Source organism: Brassica napus, chromosome A10 (genome assembly GCF_020379485.1).
Source record: "Brassica napus cultivar Da-Ae chromosome A10, Da-Ae, whole genome shotgun sequence".
Lineage (NCBI taxonomy): Eukaryota > Viridiplantae > Streptophyta > Magnoliopsida > Brassicales > Brassicaceae > Brassica > Brassica napus.
In genome coordinates, this window is record NC_063443.1 from 3628060 (window position 1) to 3647087 (window position 19028).

General features: G+C 34.7%; 1 protein-coding gene across 1 annotated transcript; it reads right to left on the reverse strand.

Moving 5' to 3' along the window:
• Positions 1-657: 657 nt before the first annotated feature.
• LOC106365742 (protein DETOXIFICATION 33) lies at positions 658-5193 on the reverse strand. Its single transcript, XM_013805219.3, has 9 exons — positions 4721-5193; positions 2402-2597; positions 1965-2310; positions 1787-1873; positions 1654-1710; positions 1336-1574; positions 1106-1224; positions 938-1024; positions 658-854 (listed from the first exon to the last, which is right to left on the reverse strand). Exons 1-9 carry the CDS (start codon positions 4988-4990, stop codon positions 801-803), a joined length of 1455 nt encoding a protein of 484 aa, XP_013660673.2. The 5' UTR covers positions 4991-5193; the 3' UTR covers positions 658-800.
• Between the last annotated feature and the right edge of the window lie 13835 nt (positions 5194-19028).

A 19028-nucleotide genomic window follows, 5' to 3' on the forward strand; every position in this document is an offset into this window, starting at 1 on the left:
TAATACTTGTAAATACATTATATCAGAACAAAAAAGTAAAAGAGAAACATAAAATATTGCTAGTAGAATAACTTTTATCGATGATATTAATACTCCTGAATATATTCAATATGAACAAGAAAGAATTGTACGAAAAGACATTATCAACAACAACAATCATCTTCAATTACACAAAAACAAATTGGACAATATTTGAAATTTTGAAGGTTCCGGATCAAACTTACCTGACTATTAGTGTTGTAGTAATATTTAAATTTGTGTAATATTATGTCTTCATGTAATTTTTTAAAACTTTTTTTGTTAAGTTATTTATGTATATTTTTGTTATCTAAATCTAGTTTTAAATATTTTAAATCTTCTTTTAAAATTTTATTTAATTTTATGTGTAAACTTTAATTTTGTAAACAAAACTTAAAATATTTATGAGATATAATTTTTATAAAGATTAAAATAATAAACAAGAAAATATTTATATGAATTATAAATGTGATGTGTAATAGTAGAGAGATCAAAATACAAATAAAAATATGAAATTTCAAATTTGAAGTTTTGAAAAGTGAAACTTCAAATATAGAGTTTTTTTTGGTGAGCAAAAAACTTCATATTTGAAATTATAGAGGATTTTTTGGGATGCTTTTAAGAGATTAAATTTTCATCTAAACAATAAAGACAAATTTGAATATCTAGGATGGTGAGCAGATATTATCCAACAAAAGTCAAAGATATTGTCCTCGGAATAACAATTTGGTAAACAATGAAAAAGAATCCAAAACAAATGATAGTCGTCCTACTAGAGTTTTTCACTCTCGCGCCGTTCCTCCCCATCTCTGAACCCGACTCTCGGCTTGCTCAGCCTACAGAATTCAAAGTTAATGAAATGATCAAACCACAACACAAAGGTGGAACATAAAGAGGATATAGAGACCAGATAAGATACCTCTTTGTTCCAATTAGTGTAGTAGATTATTCCAATCAATATAAGTGTCTGTAAGCAGATTCCAGCTACCATACCTCCCCATATTCCCTACAATTTGACAAATGAATTAGCACCAAAATGGAAAAGAACAATGCAAATACGAACTGCTTAAAAATCGGTTAGACTAACCTGAACTCCGAGGTTTAATGTGAATCCCAGAACAAGACCAGCAGGAAGTCCAATAATGTAATAACACGCAAGGTTCACGTATGCCACTAGACTCTGCCACCCAGCTCCAACAGCAACACCTAAAAACACATGTCCCAAAAGTAACCACGACTCATTGTTTCCTGATCCTAATATTGGGTTTTGATTTTCTTATTTAGTTATATTGCCACCACTCATTATGAGGTACCTACCTGACAAGACAGGCTGGAGGCTGTTCAAAAGGACAGTGAAGGCCAACAAGACAGCTATTCTCGTGGTTTCCGCTGCCACAGCTTCGCTAGAAGTGAAAAGATGAGGGAAGCTATCTTTTGTGGCTAAGACAACAATCATACACACAACCCCGATAAGGGTTGATGTTATGGAGACAACTATGACTGCGAATTTTGCTAGATATGCGTTTCCCGCACCCAGCTCATTCGAAACCCTCACACTGATAACACCAATAAGAGTTTTAATTATCTTTTCTTATGTGATTATAAAATGTAACAAAAAAATGTTAGTAATCTTACCTTATAGCAGCGTTAAACCCGATTGAAATCATTGCTGTCCAACCTTCTATGTTCATGCTGTGAAAGACCAAAACATTTCAAAACATATTTTCACTAGAAAAAAATAAACAGACACCATCACAAATCGGTTTACCAAATGGAAATGGCATCGACTGGTATCAATGGATTAGGAAGAAGACCCGTGACAACGACCAGAACCATCAAGTACCAAAACTCCAAACTGCAGAATACAAACAACAAACCGGTCATACTAATCGAAATCGTGACTTGCATAATTTAAAAAAAAAATGGAATGTAAGAAAAGTTGGTACCAGAGCATGACAGCAGAAGCTAAAGATAGTTTGACAAATCCATAGAGGTCACGAAACGCAAGCCAAGAAAATCCACTCCACGCACCGTCTGATTTGGTGATTAAGATATACAAAAGCTGACCGATAACAACAAGCCACCATGAGGTATTGAGGGTGATGGCTGCACCTACAAGCCCCCACTTAAAGTGAATGATGAATAGCCAGCTAAAGACTGCGTGGATAATCAGAACCACCCCGGAGATCCAAGCCATCACAAGCACTTTCCCCTGAGACTGTAAGAATTTCTGTATTGGGAAGTTGGCTGAATATGCAAATAACTGTGGAATCATCCACAGTGCAAATTTCCCTGCAAAATTTAAAATTGGAAACGTTAGCATGCATATTTTTGAACGTGACATAAGACTTTCTTGGGCAAAAAAGGTGTAGTAGGACGATACCTGCGGCTTTAGAGATGTGAGGAGCCTCGCCGAAGAAGGAAAGAATGGGAGGAGCCCAAATGTAGACGGGAAGTAAACATAAAGCAGTGGTAAAAAGAATGACCCAAGAACGTTGCATATATATTCCGAGCATCCTAAGCTGCCCGGCTCCATATGCTTGTCCGCACAACGTCTCCAATGCACTTCCCATTCCCAACTACAGACATTTTCCATCACCACAATATAATTTTCCTATGTTCTTTGCAAGTATTCCTTCATCTTTTAGATATATTCATAGGAAAATTACTATGAGACTATGAAATATCTATCGGAACCTAGAATAAAGATCCCATGCGATTCGCTAGCTTTCTCAAACTGTTTCAGCTCTTGCATTTTTGGTCAACTATGATGTCATTGCTACTGGTTTATAAGTTATAACAGGTAGTTTAACTTGGTTTATGTGCTAAAGTTCTAGAATGTTATAATTATTTCTAGAATTTAAAATGAATCACAATTAGTAGTTATTTTAAAGATTGTATTCTAGCCTACGTTAAACCTGATATAGACCCAAACCTATAAAACATGCCCTCTCTAGTTATTTTGACTTTAGGATAGGAAAACAAATTAAGGTACAGTTTTTCAGGATTCGTCAAGGTTACTTTTAGAGCCACATATAGCACAAAAGTTAGATTAAAAAAAAGAAGTTACATTTTTACACCTTTAGAATTCTGCATTGATATATCTTATTTTATTTTGGATCTGGAACACAGTGTTAAATTCGCAAATAGTATTATACATGCATGGTAAAGATTGTAAGAAACAGTCAAATTTGTTTTGGATTTATTTTAATTTGAGAAATGAAAACACACATCTCTAATGTTCAGGGCATCTTCATCTCTCCTCTATTTTTTTCCTATAAAATAGAGTAAAAGTGAATATAGAATAAGGAATGTTCCAACCCAACTTCATATCTCACACTATAATGAAATTTACTCCATGAATGGAGTAATCTAGTTTTTGTTTGTTCATCATGGAATAGGGTTGGAGCAATTTTACTCTATTTTATAGAAAAAAATGAAGTTTTACGTTGTAGATGCTCTTAGCAACCTCCAAATTGTATATAAGTCATTGCTGTGTTTTACACTCGATATCATCTTTTTTTTTTATAATGCTAATATAATAGAAGAAATAACTAAAAGTATTGAGATAGAAGTTTAAGTGATATTATATGAAATGAAGAATTTACTAAATGATATCGAAAGATATAAAATTATTATATTTTGGTGACAGGCTGCTGCAATATTGGAAGTTTATGTATAAAGTCAATAAACCAAATAACAAGTGGAAACGAGGAGTGAAACGTGGCTAGTAGTGGACGAGGGAAAAATTACTGACTAACGTGTCCTACACTCTGTCACTCTTAAATAAGGCGTAGCTGAAGTTTCCATTTCAATTATGTTTGGACTTTTAAAACAAAATGTTCAATAACACAAAATAAAATGCATTTGAAACATGTTACACTACCTAAACTTTTTTTTTCAAATCCCTTCTACTTTTTTGTTCTTTCCCCATCAAATTCCGTTTTATTCAATTTGGAAACCAAATAGGAACAAGTAATTTATTCAGGGAAATTCTTGTTCTTGATAAGTATCATTTTTTGGGTAAAAAAGTATTATTTCATAAATTAACAAAAAAATGAAATGGAGTAAATCTGGATTTTTCATTCCTGCCCTGTTCCGGTTATACTTTTATGGAATATAAAAATTATTAATAGTATACTGTGTCGGTTAACAGTTCTTCATTAAAAAAAAAACAATTCTTCTCTAGTACTAGTTGATGATCTTCTCAATTAACCGTGCAAAACTCGTGTGTAATTGCAATGTATGAGCCTATGAGGAGATCTATTTTGTAATTTTTTTTTTTTTTTTTTTGATCAACTCTATTTTGTAATTATTGCACGTAAGAATCCTTTCTTTTGAGTTGATCAACAATGTTCTCAATGAACCTGGTTGTGACTAATTTCTTTTAATGTTAGATTTGGATTAACTTACTCCCACTATTACTTGGCCAAATCACTTTAAATGTTCCTTTTTGCGACTAATTTAGTTCGGCATCAACGGCTAATTTGGCCGAACTAACTTTCTTTAGTCGACAAACTGACATTTATTTTCATGCAGAATCATGTGACTGATTATATAATATTAAAATGTACGGGGGATATCTACTTTGTATCTAACGAACATTAAATAAAATCCCTAAGAATAATGGTTTTTCATTGCGTGGCCTTTATTGGAACACAACATATAATTCAAAAATAGACACGTGTGAAAGATGACGCACCATGACACCGAAGGCGAGACCGGATATAACGGAATTCTCCACGGAGACGGCGGCGAGCTCTAGTTCACCGATGCGGCCGGAGAAAGTCTGAGTGAGTGCACCGAGAGAGTATTGACTTATGGCTGTGAAGATGGCCGGTCCGGCTAGCTCCCAGAGCCGCTTCGACTCTTGGCGGAACTCTTTGGCCCATACTTTCGACGCCGGTTTGGTTTCAGTGAGTTCCGGTGGCTCACGAGGATCAAGCAACGGCAAAGTCTTATCCTTTCCCATTTTTGATTTGCGAGAAGTGTTGCCTTAATTGCTCTCTCTCTCTCTCTCTCTCTCTCTCTCTCTCTCTGTGTTCGGGTATGAGTTTAAATATAGAGAAGGGAGACGGTGGTAGGTACCAAAATGAATAAGATAAATTAATAATATATACGGGATTTGCAAAGAAAAGTAATAAAACGACCAAAATTTAGCAATGAAACAATCACGACCTTGTTTCTTTTTATAAATTAGTTGATTCCTCCCAACCCTTTTTACATTTTGCTTTAAAATTTGGTAAGATTACTCAAATAATTCTAAATCATGTTTTTATTACTAGATTAACTTATAATTTTTAATTAATACTAGACTGTTTTTTTCATTCTCGTGATATCATTTTTTTTGTTAACAAAAAACTTATTTACAAAAAAAACCATTATTATTTTCTTGCCACATCACAAAAAAAATTATTTACAAAATTGCCATAAAAGATTAATAAATATGCCGTTTAAAATATGCGACATGAAATGACAGTTGTAGAAACTGATTGAACCGGAGATGAGGTTGTAAGACTAACGAAATCAAAAAGATTAAGTGATTAAGGCCTTCACATTCAACTTAACTGAGAATTTCAGAAAGGGGATTTATGGTTAGTCGGATTTTCTGGGTTTCTAATTCACTTCCTCTGTGTGAATTGAAGCTAGGTTTTAGTGGTAGAGGTGCGAACAAGATAGAATCAAGGAAAAATCATGTCAAAACGAAGGAAAATCGAGAGTTTAGGAATATAAAGATTTAAGGTTCATGGCTTACGGGAAAGGGATTTCGTGGGAGTGTTTTTTTTTTTTTTTTGTCTTTGACCGGGAATGGTTTTTTATTTTAATTGTTAGCTTTTCTTTTATTTTTTGACAGCAAAAAAAAACTACAATTAAAAATAATTTTAGACTTTCTAATGTTTAAAATGAAATGTTTATTTTTAAAATAATTTATTTTTAGTTCATTTATCTATGGGGTATTTTAGACTTTTGGTTGCATTTTTTCTTTCTTTCTTTTTGCAAGTTATACTAGTCATTACACAAGAAAATGTGAGCTATTCTAGGTAATTTCTCTTACAATTTTATAGTCATTTAACTATACCCCTTAAATTGTTTATTGTTTAGAAATATTATAAATATCTAGCAATGGATTTACAAATATTGAAACAGAAAAATGAAAATAACTGATACCATTCAAATTACTCTAAGGAGTGATTTATTGTCTCTCAAATAACAGGTCAAGTTGTAGTACTAAGGGATCGAATTTACAAGGAGTTAGAGAGTCTAAGAAATCTAATATGATTTGTTAAGCATGATGTTTTATGGTTTAAATGTAAATTGCAGTTTTTATCAAGCAAGTGTTTGCTCAATTGATTGGTTAAGGTATTGGTGCTTCAAAGGAAATAGGTAGACTTAGGGTTTTTATTCAGGAAACTTGGAATTATAATCTTACAGATTCTTAATGAGTTGCATTCATGATAATGTAAAGCTCAACTACTTAGTCAACAAATCTATCAGCTTTCGCATGTTTGGACTTATCTATTAACTAGATCTAATGATCTCAACTATCGTATGTCGATCAATTAGAAAGTGTCGAGAGATGATCCTATAAGGATATCGATCAATTCACCTTTCGCTCCGTCGATCGATTATTCAATAATGATATTGATCGACGTACTTCTAGTTAAGCTTTATGCGCGGGTTGAATGATAGCTTACTAAGCTCAATAGATCAGCTCTCGCCTTACTCATAGCAAGAAACTTAGTTCAGTTAGAATGTTTTCAGGATGAAAATAAAGCTCTCGCTTTTATCTATCAATCCTAAAGCAAGTTCTAGGTAGCTAATCTAGAGACATGCATTAATGAACAATCTTAATAACAATTACCACAACTCAGCAATCTATAGTTGGGGCTAATTCCTCCTAACCTATTTAAACCCTAAAATCTAGCAATGGAACTACTCAGACATGACTAAGCAATTCATAACAACAGTTAGGTAAGAAAACTTCATTAGAATAGTAAATAGATATTAATGGAGTTCCAATCACAAATTATAACTTTGGATCGTCTCTCTAATGTATCAAAATCTTAGAAAATCATGCTGTGAAAATAATAAAACAAGAAAGCACACTTTTGCCTCTAACATGGTGGAAAAGCTTATATAATTAGGTTAAAACTCGTCAGGGGTAATCTTGTAAATTGGTGAAGACCTGGGCTTCAAGTCGGCTGTGACCAAACGGGCTTTCTGCGCGCTTCGCTGTCGATCAATGTCAAAATATGAACATCGATCGATTATTCATCTTCAATATCGACCGATGGTCGAGCTCGATGGTCATCTCGGGTGCTTGCTTCAAATATCTCAAAAATGCTCCAAAATCATCACTTATCTCCAAACCACTCTTGATCTTATAAATATAATAAATAGACTCTATAATATAATAATTATTAGTAAAAAAACCTATAAACCATGGATGAAAATGGGTCAAATCCATAGTCTATCAATAACAAACATAGTGTTTTGGAAATCACTTCTCAAAACAGAAAGATTGGCTGAAAAAGCCAAGGTATCAAAGTTTTGGATGTGGAAACACTACTGAAATATAGAGACATAGTAAACAGACTTCACAAATTCAAAATATGCGATGGTGCAATAGGCTTTACTGAACAAAATTTATGATATCACAGGAAACATAGAGTATATCAACTTGGGACTCTATGAAAATATGAATGTACAAATGGCTGCAGCAGATAATCGAAGAAGACAACACCGAGCTGAGCATCTAAACAACATTAAGATAGAAATAGCTAAAGTCAGAGCTGATCATCGAGAGAGGGATATATCTTTCATCCTCAGCGGGATGGGACTGACCGCCTCGGAAATAGATACAACTGCTTGGTGATCCTCGGGGGCGGGCATAAGCAGCATTATATGACATATAAAACTGTGAATAAATTAAAAAAATAAATCCTTAAAAAGGAGAGATAGAATCATATAAGACCATCCCATCCTACAACTACCTGATACAAAGTTGTATGGTTTGAAGATGAATATTTGAAGTTTTTGTTTTGCTTGTTTGGCATGTCTAAATCGGCTATCCACATAAGATAATATGAAAAGTTGAAACTAATTTGAAAAAAAAAAACTTGAACCAAAAATGCTGCTGAATTTTTACTGTTCTTAAGTACATTAAAATTATTGTATTTAAAGGGTGTTATGTAACATCTGATTTATCTTAATGGGTACTCTCCTTAGGAGGACTCAAGGGATGTCCTCTTCTTTATTGATCCTTCCTCGAATGAGATATTGATATATCATGGTTTTTATGAGTTTTTACCATGATATAAGTCCAGTTTTAGAGTATATATTATATGTTTGGAGTCATTTTTATAGTCTTACAAGTATAAAAACATTTAGGAGCAGTTTGGAGATTCTACAGCAGTTTGGATGATCAAGAGATGTGCATCTGAAAAGATCATCTTGGAGTAGTGATTTATACCTGGTGTTGATTGACAGCATGGAGGGTGTCGGTCGACATCCACTCTTTCAAGAGAAGCCGACGTGATTTATCAAATTTTCAAGAATTGCAAAAGGCCTAAAAGTTCTCAGTATTTACAAAGAAGCTCACAACATGTTTTACCTCTCTCTATATTATATATTCTAAGCCATTGTCTAGGCTAAGCTTTATTTTAGTTTTGGAGAGAAGATCATAACTCCTTCAGCGATCAATTGGAATCCTATTGATTATTATTTCGCAGTTTATTTAGACTATGATTTGTATTGTTGCTTCCATGTCTGAGTCGATTCATTGTTAGAGTTAAGGTTATCTAGGGTTTGATAAATTTATATAATGAATATTTAGGGTTTATCTTTTATTCTTCATCTTGATTGGTCTTAATGCTAGATTTGGATTGACAACCCTGATATTCCATATCATAGCATAATTAGTAGACATGAGAGTCTTATTGATTACCTGAATTAATATTGGATGAGCTAGAGATTTGATTTAGGGATTCAGTGAAAATATCAAACTTGACTTTAATGTTTGTTTGAACTGATTGAATTCACAAAGAAATTTGAAATTTTAAGAATTAGACATAGATAGTTTTGTAGCAAAAGCTGATTGACTTGATTACAATGATTTAAGTCTAGACTGTTCTTCGTAAACCATGATATTTGTTTGACTCCAAGTCTGATTTCATGTTTGAATTCCATGGATTTAGTGTTGTTCTTCCATAAGTTTACAACTCAATTTTATATATTTTTTTGTTTATTGTATTACAATCATTACTGCCTAGATTAATCTGAATAAATTTGAGCATATCAAAAGTTGGTGCCTTTCTCGGGGGACTATGATAACCATTAGACTAGATATAAGAATTATACTATGTTCTTTAGTTATTTGTTATCTTTTCTTGTTTTTCAGGTGCATGCATTGCAGTAACAGGAACAACAAGGATACAAAGCTTTTGGGTCTATCAATCCAAGAGTTGTTTGCGTTGGAAAATATAAACAATGCATGCAAGTGACTAGTGTCTATCGACCATCAACACCAATGAAGTAGCGATCAATACCACTTAAAACCAAGTGTCGATCGACACCCCAACAACATTGATCGACACCTTACTGGAACGAGCAAACATGGTTGATCAAATTATGGTAGTGGCTGATGAAAAAAGGAGTCTTAGGAGACCAAGAGAGTCTTGCATATAATGCAGTTGGGCAGAGGCTTGATGATGTTGGGAATGTGATTCCTTATAAAATAGTGGTTGCTGATAAAGTTAGAGCGGTTCGACAGAGAACACTGGGAGATTACAACATGTGTGATCAGTTCTATGCCAAGAGGTATGACTTTGGACTGAAACTCGTGTATTACACTCTTGTGGGTCAGCATCCTTTTCATGGTCTTCTCCTTGAGAACCCTATGGATAATCTTGAGAGGTTCGAGGATCTAACATCAAGCATCAAGTGCAATGAAGTCTCTGAAGACTATTTTGTTCTGTAACCTCTTTGAACACTCTTTATCTAGGGATGCAACTTACTGGCTGAAGCAACTGCCACCAAGATCTCTCAACACCTGTAATGACACCAAGACTGCATTTCTGACACACTTCTTTGATGATGTAAGGTCTGAGGAACTGATAAATAAAATTTCAACATTCTCTTAGGTACCTACAAAGAGACTACCCACACCATGGGTTCAATGAAGTTCGTCTACTGGTAATTTCTCTGAGGGTACTGATGGGAGATATCAGATCGCTTTGGATGCTGTAAGTGAAGGGAATTTCAAAACCAAATGTACAAAAGAAGCTAGAAACGGATTGAAAACCTGATTTCTTGTAATAGTACATAGACAGAAAATAATCGGCTGGAATGGATGATATGGAGATTGGTGAAGTCAAAGCCAAGCTTGACTCTTTTCAAACCTCTTGATGGTGGAGCAAACGGAAGAGAAGAACCTGAATTACATCCATGGAGCTGGTTATCATGGCTACAGTCACATATTCACATGTTAATATCAGAATCCTCCTACAACAGTTTAGAAAACAGAATGTAAGCCATGCTTTTGGAGGGTCAATGGAAGATGAGTGATGAGTTTAATAAGAAGTTGAATTATCTCTACACTGAGCTGAATGGAAATTTTGAGGCTCTAAACACTCATGTCAAGAAGATGAATATTCGGGTTCAACAGATTGCTGAGACTGGGAAAAGACATGAGATATTTCTCCATGGAACTCTAAATACTGTCAAAAACACTTTATCAACACCATTATGGTAGAAGATGATGAACAACACGAATATGGAAGGTCAAAAGAGTTAAACTAAGTTGACTACGGAGTCACGGAGACCAGTGTCGATCAACACCACCATGGTGTTGGTTGACACACATCAGGCAGAGATAAAATAATTTTCTCGAGACGGACTAAAGCACAATGTCAATTGCACTCTTTTAGTGTCTATCGACACCCCTCGGGGAAAGATACCGAGATTTTAACAAAGGTTAGTGACTATTGTCACACATCTAGTGTCGGTCAACACTCGTTGCTGAATCCATTGCATGTTTGTGTAATTACGCGGAAACCAACTAAGGAGAAGTTTTACAAGCCCAAAATCCTTATCCTAAGGTATCAAAGAATCTGAAAGGACCTATTAACGCGCTAGAACTGGCTGGTTTCTGCAAGAGAGTGAAAAAGATATATGAAGGTGTTCCCTTTGAAGATGCTTATGAAGGATTTCAGTCGACTCAGTTCTTCATGAACACTAGAGAAGTTGTGGAAGAGGTTAAATCACTATTTGATGAAGTTAAAAGTACACATACAAAGGTCAATAAACTGACAAGGCTCACAGACCCTGTGAAGTTTATGGTTCCATACATTGTTTCATGAGTTGAATTTCATGATTCTCTTTTGCGATACTGAATCTTCATTTAGAATATTGTCTAAGGACTTCTTTGAGAGATTGGGTCTTACTATAGAAGCTTCTAAGATTACTATGACTTCTGCAAACCAATTCACCAAGTTTCAAAAGGTGTTGTAAAAGATCTAGAAGTGAGAGTTGGAAATTGCATTGTCCATGAAGACTTTCAGGTGTTGGATTTTAGCAGTGATTCAAACAGGCTTCTCATTCTGAGAAGAGCCTTCATGGCTACAGTACGTGAAATAGTTTACATGGTTGAGACCATGATATCTTTCACACATATTGATAAGAATGTCCACTACGAGGCTGTATCAGAAATCTAGCTTCTTGGATTTGTGTTTCTGATATTATTTCAGTTGCTGCAGTGGTTCCTGAGAAAGATCCAAGTGATAAGAATAATGTCAAAGAAGTCTTGGATAGAAACATTGTGATACAATCACATAAGTTTGGGGGAAAGGAAAGAAGAAAAGGATAAAGAGCAAAATATTTAGGGCGCCCCTCATTTGATATTGATTACACAGAGCTTCTAAGAAGGTGTCATTGAGTACAAGTTACAAAACATAGGCTTTACAGACCCATTTGTGAAGGTTTGAGCAGTCTTCACTGCTGAGATCATAGATAAAGGATAAGCTGCAATGAAAAGTTTCATGGGCAGTGTGCTGAAGCTGAAGATATTGAACATTGGGAATTATTTTGGAGCAAGTTACCAATCTCTTCTGGGATGAATCTTGTCTCCAACGTCGAGCTAATGCAACCCATTGTTTAGTAAGTATTCTATATTTCTATTAAAAGAAGATGTGTCCTAGAGTACCTAGGGTCGGTCGAGACCATCTCAGTGTCGAACGACACCCCAGACATCCAGAGTAACGATCGACACCCATCAATGTCGGTCGACACTCTCCATTCTCAGGTAAGTCTTCTACATTTTTCACTTTATACATTTTTATTTTATTGTTTTTCCCAATTTTTGATCGTATAACACTAGAGATACTGTTGTTTATGTATAGGGGAGGTGTATATTGACATTGGGTTATGTTTTGAATGTCAGCTGCGTGTGTTTTATTGAGTCAAAATATAGTAAGTTAGGGACTGTAAACTTTTTCTTGGAACTACCCACCTAACCATTGCCCCAACACCATTCTTTGAGTTACTGATTGATTGCAGGTTGTATTACATGGAACAAAACTGAGCAGATCGATATGCTAGTAACATCCACGCTTACTATGAGTGTCTGAAGGAACCAAAGCTGACTTCCAATCTAATATAATCAATTCTCTTGTTTTGGGGCTTGGTATACACTGGATCAGATTCCTCACTCAGGTATGGAAGGCATGTTTATGTGTGTCTTGTTTCACCTTATGTTCTCTTCAACATCAGAAAGAAAAGATCGAGAGGATTTCCTGAGTAGTAAATGGATATGAAAATTTCATATGACCCTATTATTTTACTGCAATGGATTTTGATCGCTTAAAGTTAGAAGCGAGGGGTGGAAGAGTTTCCCGTGATCCCATTATTCACCTACACTTTAGAGCATGCAAAAGAAAGAAAAAAGAAGAGAAAATGATATAGAGAAGTGAGAAAAGAACCAGAGAAGTTTGTCTGTGTGGTCAAAAACCTGAATGGGTAAGAGTCCATGTGTCCTTTGATCAATACCCCAAGATGAGATTGCACATTAAACTCTTAGATATGATCAATAGAGGGGATGTCAGATGGTATTTGGTGAGCTGTAGGCTGGATGGTCAGGTTGCTAAGTTGAGGTCAATACATGAAAGTACCTTCTAAGATTTGTATTATGTGATGTGACTTGCAACATTTAGAGGTGACAGTGGTTGTCCTAAAAATTAAGTGCGTTCCTACGTTTTCAAATATCTTCCAAATATTTAGACTCTGTTTTGCATGAGGGCAAGCAAAGGATAAGCTCGAAAGAGTAGATATATCATGTTCTATGAGTTTTGACCATGATGTAAATCATGTTTTAGAGTCTATATTATATGTTTGAAGTCTTGTTTAGATTCTTTTACAGGTTTAGGTATGTTTGGAGAACTTTGGAGATTTTGAATGATCAAGAGATGGATGTGTCAGTCGACACTCAATCTTTCTAGAGAAGCCGGTGTGATTTATCAAGTTTTCAAGAGTTACAAAAAGGCCAAGAAGTTCCCATTATTTATAAATAAGCATATAACATGTTATATCCTTATATTATGTATTCTAAGCCACTGTCTTGACTAAGCTTTATTTTAATTGTGAGAGAAGATCAAAATTCTTTCAGATATCGATTAAAACTCCTATTGATTATTATTTATGCAGTTTAGTAAGACTATGATTTGTGTTGCTTTCATGTCTAAGTAGATCCATTGTTAAGAGTCATAGTAGCTTCATTCGAACTGAAGTAATTTGCAACTGAACGACGCGGGCCAATCGGCTTGATCACTGATGATAGGAGAAAGCACCATGTTATTCTCAGTGATAATAGTAACTTCGAGGTCGTTGAGTTCAATTTTGAACTTAATCTCGTCCGCCTTGAGCTGATCAACCACAGCTTGAGGAATATGCAGACCTTTAGAAATATGTTTCTCGAGACACCGCCTCGTGCCTGATGCATGACTCAGAATTGACATCCTGGTTTTCAGTGTTGCTTATTCCTCGAGATATCTACCAAATTTCTCCAAGTGATTGTTACACTTTATACACATCTCGGCCTCTACTCGGGCCACATATTCTATGGGCACCATTCTTAGATAGTTCATCTTGAAATGAAGCAATTGGTTTATCTAGTCCTTTTCCCTCTCCAGTTGGCAAATTCACCCGACTCTTCGACCTCTTTAGTAGCTAACACCAATCGCTGCGTCATCACCTCAAGATTTTTAAGGGATATTTCCTCTCATGAATTTCTCCATCGGCGACAGTGTCGCGGATCAATTTGAGGAACAAATTAAAATGATACTCGCCGCGACACCTTCCAAAGTATTAAAATGGTCTTTTTTATTTACCAGTTGTTCCTTGGCAGCGGAGATATTTTCCATTGCACTTTGAAAAGCATATTCCTTCTCCAATAGAGAAGATTCATATCCCACCACCATGTAATTTATGTGAGCGACATGCTGCCATTCAAAGAAAGGTAAGAATATCAGCCAAAAGAGTAAAAATATGAGGATCAATTTGAGGAACAAATTAAAATGATACTCACTGCGAATCCAGTACGAGAAACATCTCGATACGCTTCAGGATTTCTCAATTCAGATACCGCCGTCATACTAGTCACAGTTGGCTTAATTTGATGGAACAGCTCCGCATAGTCGTATTAGTTGTTCACAAAAAGAGTAGTACTTGAGTAAGAGTAGGGCATGGTGTGGAGAGGCTCTGTGAGTGGAATAATTGTCTTAGTGAAAAAACCCCTCTTGGTCGGTTCTCAACAATTTGGTCTGACAGATAGGGCCCATGTTGGTCCTCTAATACCCAAGGAGGAACAGTGTCCTCGGGCACCTGGTCAGCAACAGTTTATTCCTCGACCATGGAAGCATCATGGATCGACAAGGGATCAAGGAAAATGGCATCATCGACGATTTGTTCGAAATCATTTTGCTCCTCGGAGAAGCTCTTTTTCTTTTACGACCCTTTGACTTTTTCTTCTTCTTTTTTTCCAGGGCAGATCCTTGGAAGGAATGATCTCGACAGAAGTATCCCTGTCAACGGCTTCCCGATCCATATTATTGAGAATCGTCAAGGGAGTCAAGGTAGTCTTGTCAGGTTCCTCAACTACATTCTCTTCGGCATATACCTCATGATTGTTCTCGGTGGCCTTTGCTGCATTCATCATCTTGTTGCCCCTTACCTTCTTGGTCTTTTCGACTGGGTAAGGAATCTTGGAGGAACGATAAAATGTTGAAAAAGAAGTAAAAAATCTCAGTGGAATAGTAAACAAACATATGTGAAATTATGTATGAACCAAAAGAATCGCTGGCTATGCAAGTACTCAAAACACTGAGATTTCCGTTGTTTTACTTTTGCACGACCATAACAAACCTTTGGCTCATCTCTGGAAGATCTTGGGTGTGTCCTAGCTGACTGAAGTTGGCTATGCAACCGTTCTGAATCAATCTGACGTGTCACGTGTAGTTTAATGGTAATTTCACTAGAGAAATCTAACCACAAGGCAAAGAACAATTTGGGTGTGAGACAAATATTACAAGTGCTAAAGTTCTACAAAAATAAGATGACTGGTAGAATTTCAGAAAGATATGGAGAAGCTGTCAGATCCATATCCTTAGTTGGAGTTCGAGACATGCCCCGAGTAGAGGGGTGTAATGATGTATGACTATGGTTAGATAGACTAGTATATATTTACAGTAAAAGTTTTGATGATTTAAAAAAAAAAAGTTTTGATGATTTTTTGTAATAAAAAAATAAAAAGAAGTTTTGATGATTTTCATTAATTATAATTTTTGAAGTTATAGTTTTATTTAGTTTAAGTGTTTTAAAAATACTAAAATATATTTAGTTTAAGTTTAAATTTAAGTTTTATTTAGTTTAATTTTAAGTCTATGTTAAAGTGTAATTTACTTTCATTTAGTTTAAGTTGAAAATTAAAAATTTATTAAAATATTTTAGACAATTAATCAAATAAATTACAGAGATTTTATTAAATTCATAAAAACGAGTTAAAATAACTAATATTAAATTAAATAATATCTTATACAATTTCATATTTAATAAATAAATAATAATATAATTATATATATATATATATAAATATTCAAATGCACTAATGTAAAACTGTTAAAACATTTTGATTTTATAAATTAGATTTTGTTAAAATAATATTCCCCAGCTTTAAAACAATTTATATGATTGGATTAATAACTTATTTGCGTGGTCATGCGAATCCGACAAAAACAGAAAAAAAAAAACAAAAGACAAAAGGATTATCGTTCCCGGTGAAAAAACTGTTAGATAATGAGTTTCAATTTAGAAATGAATAATTAAAATAATCCGTTGGGAATATTCTTTACTCTTATCCATATCTGTTTTTGTTGTAATTTTTTTTCAAAAAAATAGAATGATGTCACAAAAAATGTATACGAAAATAAAGTTATGGTTTAGGTGACTTAAGTCTTCCAACAAATTATACACTAGAATACTTCCGCGGAATTCGTCTCGGCAAATAGTAAATTTAGGGTCTATAAGACTTTTAGGAAGTCTTACCTGAAAGTTTTCTGAATCAAAAATATTTAACTTTGTTGGATTTTTTGTCTCTCTATTTTAAAAGAAAATTTACAAATTCTTTCTCTTCCTCTCAAATGGCTGCAACAAAAATGTAATGTTTTTCACTCTAAATTTCTCAGAGGTCCCGGAATCTGCATAAACACACGAAAAGCGAAAGACAAATAGATAACAGAATATCGAAAGTAAATTGCACAGTGGCATATTATTGATTGATAAAAAAACAAGGTTACAGGATTTCCGAGAGACAAGACGGACAGAGTTTCGCTAGCCAAGTTAATCTCAGAACAAGAACGAAAAGAGTCTAAGTAAAATCGAGCCGCCTAAATTCTACGTTTTCCTAAGCTAGCAGAGTTTTTCTAGATCTCCAGTCCGCCCTGTGCCTTTGGCTTTAGCTCCCCTTATATTAGCCTTCTAGGTCGGTTCCCGCTTCCTTTTTTTTGCCCCTAGGTCGAGTTTATCCTTTCGCGGAAATATTATTTTCTTCTCGATCTTCATCATTATTTTGGAAACTTGACATTTATCCTCCGATTTCTCGAGATTTATCTTTTTCCGCAAGTAAAGATAAACCTTTATAGCACTGATGGGCTCCATTTCGTACGAATTCGTAAGTGGGCTGGTGGCCGCGTTGTAGGCCTCTTTGGGCCATTTTTCGACTTAGACGTTTTTACGATTTCTTAGAAAGAACTCCGCTTGATACGACATCATCGTATCGAGGAAATCCACACTTCCCGTATAGTTTAGACAATCATGGTGTTAAGTAAACCGTTGCCGCTTATACGATAACCACGGTTTTCGTTCGGGAAAACGAGTCTTCGCGGTTCTTGTTGTAAAGTTCCAACGGTAACTCCGATCGATACAAAACGACGGATTGATCTGTCAAGGCTCAGTGAAAAGGCATAAGGTCCGGTCCACGGCAAGAGGAGTTGGTCCGACTCGCCGAACGGGTGAGTATGACGGTGTGTGCGGTCCAACTCGCCCGTTCGGCATGGTCGATCCAACTCGCCCGTTCGGCGAGTTGGACTGCGCGCTTGTTTCAACTCGCCCGTTCGGTGAGTTGGACAGTGCGCTCGTTCCAACTCGCCTGTTCGGCGAGTTGGACGGGGCGTTTGATCCAACTCGCCCGTTCGGCGAGTTGGACTGCTCGTTTGATTTCGTGATCCATTTTTCTCGAGTCTTTTGCTTCGAGAACTTTTTTTTGAGAGTGTGTCGAGAAAGATTTCGCACTGAAATGTAATTTTTAGACGTTGATTTCGAGATAACTGTTTTTGACCGCAACATATATTAGCCGGTTCCCAACTTTTCTACCAAACCGAACCAAAACCTCAATAACCTAACTGAATTAAACCAAACCAAATTTTGTAAATACATGAACGGCTCCTAAATTTCTAGAACTAAAACACTAAAAACCAAAATACCCGAACCGAAACCGGATGTTAGGGACTGATAGTGCATCTACATTTAAATGGTGCGAAGAAAGCATTATGTTTTTATAAATTATTTAAATCTTTTTATTGAACCGATAAACCCGTAACGTATATAATCTAGAATGACTTATGTTTTTCATATAGCATTCTATCACATGTTCTACCAACTGATATGTTTCCACAAAATTCATATTTAATGAAAACATGTTAATTAAAAATCAGATAAAAAAAAAAAAAAACCTTAATTAACATGTGAACCAACACTCCCTCCTGTAAAACCCATAAAAACCAGATAACACTTTTTTTAAAAAATTATTAAACTTCTCGTATTCTTTAATAATACATAAAACTAAATAAACTATTTGATTTGTCCTTGTAAAACCCAGAAAAATCTTATAACACATTTTAAGAAGTTAATTAACTTGTCATGTTTTTATAGTAATACATAAAAAATAAATAATTGATTTGTCATACAAAGTAAATGTATGTGAAATGAGATTATAGTTTAGAAATATATGAAATAAAGTTTAAGATATAAGATTTAGAAGTTTATGGAAATATGGTTTAGGGTATAGGGTTCGATTTATAATGAAAATATGATAAAAATCTCTAGTAAATATGTACTTGAACAAATACAGATTCAAGAAAATACATGAAAATAGTGAGATATACATAATACTTTGAACATATTTTGTAAAATACATGAATAACATAACCACTTATTTAATCACGACCAGTAGCATTTTGATTTTTTATGTTTAGTTATTTATATAAGGTCAAAAATATGTGCATTGCATATTACTATGTTTGGACTTTTTCCTTACTTAATGAAGTGAATAATAATGCATTCGAAATATTAATATGCGTAAAAGGCTACGTTAGATGCAAAGATATCAGTGATATAATGACGATAGGCAGTTGGGTTGTTCTCTATTAATAATACTGATAATTTTGATTAAGTAATGTAAGCAT